This window comes from Gadus morhua, chromosome 7 (genome assembly GCF_902167405.1).
Source record: "Gadus morhua chromosome 7, gadMor3.0, whole genome shotgun sequence".
NCBI lineage: Eukaryota > Metazoa > Chordata > Actinopteri > Gadiformes > Gadidae > Gadus > Gadus morhua.
In genome coordinates, this window is record NC_044054.1 from 12802454 (window position 1) to 12813423 (window position 10970).

At 49.4% G+C, this 10970-nt stretch overlaps 1 protein-coding gene across 1 annotated transcript in view; it reads right to left on the minus strand.

Moving 5' to 3' along the window:
• Positions 1-2700: 2700 nt before the first annotated feature.
• Positions 2701-10970, minus strand: part of adamts15a (ADAM metallopeptidase with thrombospondin type 1 motif, 15a) — a 14208-nt gene continuing 5938 nt past the window's right edge. The window contains exons 4-8 of the mRNA XM_030361638.1: positions 8522-8808; positions 7709-7886; positions 7396-7571; positions 6263-6438; positions 2701-6065 (exon numbers count right to left, since the gene is read on the minus strand). Coding sequence (XP_030217498.1) covers positions 5276-6065; positions 6263-6438; positions 7396-7571; positions 7709-7886; positions 8522-8808 — 1607 coding nt within the window. The 3' untranslated portion in view covers positions 2701-5275. The remainder of the gene's footprint in view (positions 6066-6262; positions 6439-7395; positions 7572-7708; positions 7887-8521; positions 8809-10970) is intronic.

Here is a 10970-nt window from a genome sequence, read left to right on the forward strand (position 1 = left end):
TGGTTGTGTTGGCGTTGGAACCGTCTGAGCGGTTGAATCAATTGTGACGGATTCCTTTTCATCCAATGCATCGAGTAGCATTGGCCGGACGCGCTTCACGCTACATGGCGCCAAAGGTGTCGGTCTGGACACTGTCAACACCATTTCTGGGTCTCACACAGCCAGAAGCCACACGTCTAGATCCGCCTCATGTCACTGTCAGAGAGAGTTACCCGTCCATTTTGTCTGAATCAATTACTCTCTTTCCACCTTTCGAACCCCCAACCACAGTGACATTACAATATAACGAGGGGGGGGGGGGGGGGGGGAACTATCCAGCAGGAGTCGAGCCGCAGCAGGCTAGTTTGTCATTGGCGTTTTGTTTTGTTAGACTACTCTGTGCCTTCCTTTCTAGGACACACCAGATGGATGAGGGGAGTCTCTCTTGTACCCGGGCTTTATAAACACGATACATTAAGAAACCACCATGCATGTGTTGAGAGGGACTCTCTTTATACATTAACCACATATAGAGATGGGGGAGGGAGTTAAAACAGCCTAACGTTAACAGATGTGTAGCACTCTCTGTTCTGTTTAGCCTAAACTCCCATCCCTATACATATATATATGGATTTATTTATTAATCTCATGAACAGGAGTTGCTGCAACGTGTAGAAAATTAGAAATCATATAGATCGATTCCTGTTTGGCATTATCACCAAACCGAAAAAAATAACATCTTCTTGAAGGCAAAACCTATAAAGAAAAGCTAGAAAAGCATTGCATCTCCTGGAATATATGCTAAGTCTCTTACATAACCTTTGTAGGTGATAGGCCTTAGAGTTAGTAGTTAATAACCCAATTACTAAAACTATCTTTGTTAAACACAGCAACGTTTTGAACTCTGGTTCAACTCGAAGGGAAGAAGATAAATTATCCCATATCCAATGGATGGGTTGAGCAAGCCATTGATTTATTTACAAATAAACCTTGCGCATATGAACGCATTGTGTCTCCATCCCGCGGCGGAGGAAACCCTACTCTGTGTGTGACTCCACTCTGTGGTCGGCTGCGATAGGTCATCTGTGGAGATGGGTTCACCCTCCCATCCCAGTCCAAGTGGAGGGAGACTCAGTGGCGGACCTCCCGGGAGATGGCCAGGGTTTTTACGAGACTCATCGTCGAGCCTCTGCATGTGGTGCAACACGTGCTGCGCACAAAGCGCTTCTTTCAGATGACTATCGGCTCAGCAATCTGCGGTGGTGCGGAGGAGAGCTGATATCTGACTCAGCGAAATACCCACAGAAAAAGCTGAATTAATGTGCTGCTGCCGGTCGCACTACAGCAGAGAGGAGCCCACTTGGACTAGCGTGTGGTGTCCCTCCCCCTGGCTCGTTATCCCGCGTCCCACAGCGGTTTCAGCTGGTGGTGACTCCTCCATTACGGCCCGGCTGCGTTTTCTTCTTCTTTTTCTTCCAGTTTGTTTGTGTGTGTGTTTGTGAGTGTGTGTGTGTGTGTGTGTGTGTGTGTGTGTGTGTGTGTGTGTGTGTGTGTGTGTGTGTGTGTGTGTGTGTGTGTGTGTGTGTGTGTGTGTGTGTGTGTGTGTGTGTGTGTGTGTGTGTGCCTTTTGAGTGTGGGTGTGTATTTGCGTGTGTGTGTGTGTGTGTGTGTGTGTGTGTGTGTGTGTGTGTGTGTGTGTGTGTGTGTGTGTGTGTGTGTGTGCGTGTCCGTGTGTCTGTATGCGTGTGTGTCCGTTTGTGTGTGTGTTAGGAGAGGAAAGGGGGGCGGGGACCGGTCTGGATTTATGGGTCGACTTGTCTAAACAGGAAATACTGTGATGCACTGATGAGGTTGGTTTTTCCTCTTTTCCAGAAAGAGGCAACGCTACATCCTTCACTTGTTGTGTTGGAGCCGTGAAACGTTGTGTGTCTTCCACGCGTATGCCGCGTCCTGTTTCATTCGAACCCTGACCAGACTTCAATCTAGCATCTAGCATGACACATGGCCGCAAAACTGGGTCACTCACGCAGCCAATATAGATATATTTACATGTTTATACTTTTTTTTCGATCGTAAGATGAGTGAGATGCAGACTTAAGATACTCTGCTGTTATGGGGCCTGCCGGTCAGCTCTCCCAATCTCCAAACTCTTATTTAAGAAGGCCTGCTTTAAACAGAACAGCTCCCCTCCATAAAAAACAGAAAGAGATATGAGGCTCTCCGAAAGCTTTCCTATCTTAAATCCTGAGACTGTTAGGGAGCTAAGCATACATGTAGGGGAACAAAACGCTGGCCTGCGTCCAGCGCGGCTCCAACCTGCCGTAATGTAGGTCAGAGGAGCTGCGCTCAACCACTCCATATAAGTACCTTCACTTCACAACCGGCAGAAACGTTGGAGGACAACCCTGCAACGCGTTCAAACTTTCGACTGGTTCCATCTCTTAAATCCAAATGCCTATTAGGAATGACAATAATGCAACTTTTGCTTTTGGGCCCACGATATGTTCAGAGTGCATTGGTTTTTAAATGGCTGCAGGCGTGGCTGTTATAGCTGTAAACTGTCTTCTCTGATTGTTAAATCATTAGAGATACACAAGTATGGCCGGTCTTCCTAATTTATTTGACTAATGTTGCATCGTTAAGTAATATCAACTTACATATATCGCTGGAAGGCTTTCATGCGCCAAGCACACACACATACGCACACAAACGCATTCATCATTCGATTCAAATATGACTTTATTTGGAATAAATACCTTCAAGTCAAAAGAAATTACAATGCAGCAATGTCAAAAAAATACAATAAAAAGAATGACAAACCAAACCAAAAAAACTGTATTTACATGATTTAGTTGCACACAGCTGGCCAGAGGTATACATAGTATACAAGACAGTCCATGCAGGTCGTAGGAACTCTTTTGCTGTACACATTGCAAAAGCTAACAAAAAAATATTCCAAGTAATACAGGAACTTATTTATTATGTATTTCTAAGTTGGACAATGCCCACGCTCCAGGATGGATAAAAGACTATAATGGATTAATGTGGCTTTCACCTAGTGTGTGTTATCACAATGTGTGTGTGTGTGTGTGTGTGTGTGTGTGTGTGTGTGTGTGTGTGTGTGTGTGTGTGTGTGTGTGTGTGTGTGTGTGTCCGTGTGTCTGTGTGTGTGTGTGTGGGTGTGTGTGTGTGAGCATGTATGTGAGGATGTTATTATGTATGTATGTTAAAGTCTGTTTGTTTCTGAGTGCATGTGTGTGTGAGCGTGTGCACGTGTTTCTCAACGAGAGCGTCTGTGTACATTTGGGTGCGTGGTTGTATATGTGCGGGAACACGTGTACATGTGGTTGCATGTATGTGATCTGTGTCTGTGTGTGTGAGCCTGGGTATGTGTGTGTGTGTATGCATGCTATGCGTCCATGAGTGTATGAGCGCGCGCGTGTGGCCGGGGTGTGCACGAGCGTGGATGTGTTTGGCATGAGCAAGTATGTGTATGGGAATGTGTGCATGTGTGTGGACGTGTGTGTGACTCACGTGTGAGTGAGCGTGTGTGTGTGTGTGTGAAAACAAAGCGACCGCTTGGCTCTGCCCGTGAACATGTGTGGCCGACTGGGCGGCGCAGACTCACCGACGCTCGCCAGCGCTCTATCTCCCTGCCATCGCGCTGTTGTTTCATCCACAATAAATGATGTGTGCGTTACGCGGCCAGACGTGTACAGGCCCAGCGGAGCAGTGCTCGACACGACCAGCTGAAGACACAATGGCTTTGGTCAACTTCAAATGACTCCGGCAATGAAAGAAGCAAATAAACGTAAGGCAGGCGGTTTCACCTGAAACGTGTCAGTGTGTGATAGTGTGTGTGTGTGTGTGTGTGTCTGTGTATACGACAGGGCTTCAGATGGTAAAACGAGATCGACCCTCGAACAAATAAATCTAAAGTAAGGCAGGCGTTCTGACACAATGTGTGCACGTGCCCGTGTCTCTGTGTTTATGCGGGGGTGTCAGATGGGAGAATGAGACCATATCTTGGCTGAGTGTTTCAACATGGGTCTCAGCAGATCACAGCAGGCACACTAGTGAAACCATGGACGTGTTGCCAATGTTTCCTGTCCTGCTTTGTATCTAGAGCGTCATCGAAGCCACCACTGTGACTTCAGATCCTATTTTAAAGTGTTTCCATGGTTTGCGCTCTGCAGAGAGTCAATGTCTTCCATACACGAGTGATTTCCTCCTAGTTTGTAAGTCCAGCACCATGAAGGCAACGGAGAATGATCAAATCCCTGTTTTGCTGTTGTTAAAACGCTGGGGGAAAAAAATAAACCTTCTGGAAGATCTCTGTAAGGGTTCCGGGAACAGGCTTAATATGGTTGCAGTTAAAACGTTTGCAGCGGAGAAACTACACACCAAAGTTACGGTCCAAATTAGTTAAGACTCCCAAATTTACCTTGAGGAGGTTTGGCACCACTAAAGATTAATTACAGAATCTGGTTCGACTTTGCAGGAGATTCCACGACAGGTCAGCATTAAAGAGATTGATATGCACCGAAGCAGTGCAAATAGTCTGTATTATTATTATTATCTTCTATTTTTATTGGAAAAGGATTCCATGTTTGGATTGTAGGGCACTGAAAACATATTTTGGCAGTGACAGCTGCAGTAAAAATGGCTATATTTCTTTCCCTCCATTCTGCAGTGAAGTCAGCCTGTACTGTATCTTGTTCACGTTCCGATTAATCCCCGGGGGGATTGATACAATGTTTTCTTATCTTGTCTTATCAAAATACGTTTGAGTAGAAAGCATACTGGTTTATTGGACTGGTCGCCAGCGTCTAGGAATAATACGTAACTAATACTTCTGCATGTGGCCATCTAAAATGAGAAACCTGCACTAATTAAGAAATGCATAAATCAAATGCATTCCAGACTGCTTGCGATTCTCCATCAGCTGATGGCACGGATAGCCCCTCCCATCTCCCCCCGGTTGATCCTGAGCCTAATTGGTCCAAGCAGATTGAGAAGATAGATGGAGCATGGAATGTTTAACCATCAGCCAGACTCTTTCCACACTTCCAAAGTCAGCACCGTTTCAGAGTAAGACAGTGAAGACATTGATCGTTGAAATTTTATGGTCATCATCTTTCACCAGCCCCCAGTTTCAGAAGGAACAACCAAATAGTACCAAATAACCAGCTAGATTGATCCTGATTGGCGCAGGGGACACACCTTGGAGGCAGTTCTGTTTCCACGGGACGCCGTTTAAAAGGGTAACAGGCTAAGCAGCCTCTAGCCACGCCCCTTAGCAGGGTGCCAGGTTACAGAAGTCCAGCTCCTGAGGTTTGCGCGCTCCACTGCAGTGGTCCCTGGTCAGCAGCTTCTTGCCCGCGCTGACGCAGCGCAGCGACCGCCGCTTGAAGCCTTTCCCACAGGTTCTCGAGCAGAGGGACCAGTCCCCGATGGTCCACACCGGACACAGCTCCCCACACGCCCTGCTGGCCGCCGGCCTCTGCCCGGCCTCGCAGTCCGCGCCGGGCCTCCCGTCGGGCTTCAGACACTGCACCAGCCTCCTCTGGGTCCCGCCCTCGCAGCTGGACGAGCACGCCGCCCAGCTGCCCGACAGCCACTTGGCCAGCACGGGCCCCGCCTTGCTGTAGGAGGCGCCCTTCAGGTGGTCCTCGCCGACCGCCTTGCCGCCCTCCTCCGGCAGGACGCTGTTGGGCGAGCGGCCCTCGGTCCTCAGGCTCTTGTCCTCCTTGACCTGGCGGGCCAGGTAGAAGGAGTAGCGGATGCGCGGCGGCGTCATCTTGCCCACCGAAAGGACCTCCACGGTGAGCGCCTCCCCCAGGGGCTTCACCGCCTGCAGGGTCTCGGAGAGCCCCGACGTGCCGCTGTAGCGCACCAGGCTGTTCCTCACGAAGATGTCGCTCTCCACGGCCGAGACCACGTAGTTGCCGTTGAGCAGGTAGTCGCCGCGGGAGCTCTTCACCGCCAGGTAGTTGTCGTCGCTCACCATGCCCTTGTAGCCGCGCTGGCGGACGTCAACGTTGGCTGCGCCCACGGGCAACAGCACCACGAAGTTGTAGCCGTTACTGCGGAAGGAGCGGAGAAAAAAACGGTGTTAAAGACAGAGCCCAGAGGCCAGGCGCCAAAAGGTTCTGGGTTTGATCCCCCAATGTCCACAATAAATCAGGAAGCATTCTTTTCTTAACTTGCTCTTGCAATTCCCCTCATTAGAAACTCAAAATACAAAATACACATGGCCAGTCAGGCTAGCCTTGTTACTCACATGGGTTTGGTGAAGAGGCCTGAAACCTTCTTGCAACTTTTGTTGTCCCCGCCACAGACGCCACACTTGTTGAACTTTTTGGAGGAGCCCAGCTTGCCGTCACAGCCGGCCTTGATGCACTTACCCAGGACACACACTCCTGGAGAGTCTGGGGAGCAGGGCGTGCCATCCACCACCTGTGGTGCACAGAACCCCCGTCAAGATCCAGCAAGATTAATCTCCTGTCGAGGGCAAGTCTTGCTGAACAAATACCTTGGGATAAATTGCATTAACAACCTTGCTCCAAGGGTTTCGCTCTACATGTTGCAAGTGCTTGAATGAATATCTCTCTTTAATTATTTCAGGAATATTGGTGGCAAATGCTCTTATCATAACCATAACCCTGGACTGTAGGCAAAGGCATGGCCGATGGATAAGTTATGTGGCACAGCTGTGAGTGAGCTTGGCACAGATATTCCTCCACGGCAATGCATCACCACGGCTGAGACTTATTATAATGATAGCTGGGACTTCTGGTGCAGCACTTTGGTCGTCTAAAGCCATTAGCCTGCAACGGCAGCATCTTGCTTGAATTTTTGGTTTCCCTAATCCCGCTGAAGGACATTGTGTGCTCTGCCCAGGGCCAGTATGACAGAGAAGATAATGATGATGGCTGGTCTCTGAGACCGCCGTTCGTGCTCTCGATCACCTCACACCCTTTTATCAGGAGGAGATATGCCCCCCGTCCTCCCCCGCTTCATTCTTTCCCTCCCCACCTATTTTCAGTCACGTACGCAACCAGGGCTATTCACAAGCCTCGAAAAACCCTACGCTGTGATCCATTACCTTCATTGCCACGAAAGTGGTAATGATTTGCTGATTTGTTTTCTTTACACTTCAAATGTGTATTCAATAGCAACCCAATACAACACTTTCTTACCTACAAGTGTTAAATGAACGCTTCCTTCAAGGTAAGGGCACATTTTGTGTTGTGCCTTTGCCACAGAGCAATGGTGGAAGCACTGTGTGTGTCCAGGGCGGAGCTGACTTTGACAGAGGGCACTGGGGGGGTAGCATGTTGTGTGCTCGGAGCGACGCTGACTTTAACACAGGGCACTGGTGGAAACAGGTTGTGTGTCCGGAGCGACGCTGACCTTGGGCGACAGGACGTTGAAGTAGCCCGTGCCGTTGGCCTTGCAGATGAGCTTGCACGTGTCCTTGGGCGACACCCCAGAGTATTTCGGCACCCACACCACGGACGGCGTGCGGCGGTTGGTGTTGAGGCTGAAGCCGTTGAATGCCGCGCACTGCTCGTCGCGATAGCTCTTACCTACTCCACCCAACAGCAAGATGGAGGAGGAGGAGTAGGGGGGGGAGGAGGAGAGAGACAGGGGAACGTCAGAGGTGGTGGAGTTGCTTCGGGAGGGTGGTGACAGATAGAAAGTGTGTTGTGACAGCGGCAAGTACCTGTGTCCGGGCAGGGGTTTAGGTTGCAGGAGCGGTATTTCACCCGTACCCCTTGGCAGTATTTGCCGCCGTTGGAGGGGATTGGGTTGCTGCAATCTCGCTTTGACAGTTGGACGCCCCCCCCGCATGTGCGTGAGCACGACCCAAACAAGCCCCACCTTCCCCAGCGACCGTCCACCTATTGACAGGAGGGGGGAGATAGACAAGCAGAGGCAGGACATGAGCAAATAAGCCTTCATCTCACCTCACACGTCCTCAAAGGCACCAGAGCTGTTGGCATGCATGTGACACTTTTGACACGCTCAGAGGAGTTCTCGGAATAGAGAACTTGACATTGGAATCATCGTGTCCATCTTGATTCAAAGCTGTTTGTGTTTGAGCGTGTGTGTGTGTGTGTGTGTGTGTGTGAGTGTGTGTGTGTGTGTGTGTGTGTGTGTGTGTGTGTGTGTGTGTGTGTGTGTGTGTGTGTGTGTGTGTGTGCGTGTGTGTATGTGTGTGTGTGTGTGTGTGTGTGTGTGTGTGTGTGTGTGTGTGTGTGTGCATAAGACGTAGCTACCAGCATGCGTCGTCTCTGTTTGTCTTTCCTTTAGCTCCACGCCCAGTCCATGTCGACTGAATGTGAGGGTGCATGTGTACATGAGCAAGAGTAAGAGTGTACGCATGAGGTCAGTATTCTTGTCTTTGTGCTGTCGGTTTAGCAAGAACGTACACGTGTTGCACATTGTAAATACGTCTGGATAAGCCACCGGGGGTTGTCTGTGAAGGAACGTGTGTGCGCACGCACGCGGTGTGTACACATGCCCCGTGTCTTACCCGGACCGTGTGGACCTGTTGCTTGTCAGAGCAGACCCCCCTGATGCACACGCGTCCGTCCCCGCAGCCGGTGCCGTCGGCCCAGGGGAAGTGGCGCGTCTGGCACACCAGCTGGCCGTTGGTCTTCCCCGTGCACCACAGACGCCCGCACGGCGGCTGCATGAAGGGACAGGGCTTGGAGCCCTCGCCGAACGCCAGCTCACACTGCCGCTCCAGGCCGTAGGTGGACCCGGGCAGCCCATTGGGCAGGGCCAGGGGCTTCTGAGGCTGGTCCAGCAGGCATTCCCCTGGAGGGAAGAGACGGAGAGGGGGATTCAGCCAGTGAAGTTTCAACCTTGGATAGTAAAATGACCCGTTGTCCGGAGATATGTTGGAGAAAGAGCTTGAGAGTGGGATTAGATAAGAAAAGATCAACTTTGTTATTCACAGATGTGAAATTTGGAAAGGATGTCATAACAAATTGTCCAGGCTAGCCCTAACACTTAAGGCCTGATGTAGTAAAACTAAAACAAGAGGTGAACCCACTCGCTCGAATTGGGGAACAGCAGCACAATGTAGTGTACAGCACGCCCCAGCAAACTGGATACTCTACTCGTCGAGTTAATGTCATACTGGTGCAGGTCCAGAAACAAGCTCATATGAGCAAACCATTGACAACCAGGGGCTGGGAAACATGAAAGAGCAAGATCAGAGCGCATCAAAGACTTTAGGGGATGTTTTTTCGCTCTGCGGAACTCCAACCCTCACGCCTTTCTCGAGAACAAATACTGTTTTGTAGTGGTTTTACACCAAGTAGAAGACGCTGATTGCTATCTTTTAGCCCTTATTACACCTGTGCTTCTGTGGGAATATGGAGTACAGTACAGAAAAATGCCACCTTTACATTTGCTTTAGCCTTTTATTTTACTGAGGGGTGGTATATTGCAATGTTTGCACAAGTAAATAATAATAAGGTGCAACATTTAAAGAGACCTTTTCAGTCTATTCAAGGTAGATAGATTATGTACGTGACATTTTTGTGTGAAAAGATATACAGTAGAATCCTGCTCTTCTAAACTGCCCCATAATGTTCAGGTTTGCAGTCCGAGGAAGCACTTTTTTTGTTAGATGTATTTTTACGGGGAAAAAAAGAGCAGAAATCCCCCTACTGGGAGGGAAAACAAGATACGGTGCAAGATAGTCTAACAGTTACGTGATATATTCCTTGGTTCTGCACTCTACCTGTAGGCATGCCTCAAGGCCTACACGCTCAAAAAAAGACGTGTATCTATAAAATCCCTGTGGCTACAAGTGCCTGCTAAAGAGATCAAGAGGACAGGACAAAGACGGTACACTTGGTACTCGGTACACAGTACACACTACTCTCTAATGAAGATGAGGCATCAACAAATTGTTGTCCTATTTAAAGTTAACCTGTGTGATGAGAAACACAGCGCCCCGTGCTTCCCGGTTCAAACCGCATTGGAGCCTCTCTCTGCAGTACATGACCGCTAATTGGAAACAGACGCTGGGCATTTTTTAAATTTAAGTTTTTAGTATGGTTGCGGGGCGCACACATCTCTTGTGGTCTGCCCTTTTTGGCAAAACATGATGCAGCCAACTAAATAATCGCTTTCCTCCAGGGATTTCTGTCCTTCACAGACACACACACACACACACACACACACACACACACACACACACACACACACACACACACACACACACACACACACACACACACACCCACACACACACATACACACACAGTGCAAACAGGGGTTATGGAGATGGCATTGAGAAAAAATAAATACTCATTCCTTTGTTAACCATCTAATTTCATTAAAGTGATTATGGTTCAAAATGGAAGGCAGTCAACTGGGAAGGAATGAGATAAAGACTCGTAAATAATAGCCCGGAGAATATCAGGTCAACGAGGGTGCATGTCCTGGACAGGCACGCGGAAGTCCCATCTCAACCCAGGGACACAGAACCCGAGCAGTGGGGACAGATAGAGCTCTGTGGTGCAGTGTGGAGCATGTGCTCTCCTGGTGTGAATCATCACCGTCGCCCAACACCACCATGCCTCATGTTTGGCCCCTAGCCTGTGAGAGGGGCTGCATGGAAAACAGGTCATTAAAGGGCCCGTGTTTTACCACCATGTGTGATGGTTAGCGCTGGGCCGGAGGTGCAGCAGGTTTTCTGGCAACCAGAACGTTGCAGGTCTGATCCCTGGTTTTTACCTGTGTCGAATTGTCCCTGAGGAAGACACCCAACACTCAACTGCTCCTGACACGCTGGCGTGCGCCTCACATGGTTGACGCCGCCGTCGGTGTGCAAGTGTGTGCGTATAAGTGTGTGTGAAGCGCTAATTAGCGCTTTGAACAGCATCTTTCTTGAATTTGCCACATGGTGAGATCCTTCGGAGGAACATTGTGTGCTCTGCTCTTGGCCTGTATGACCGGGGGAA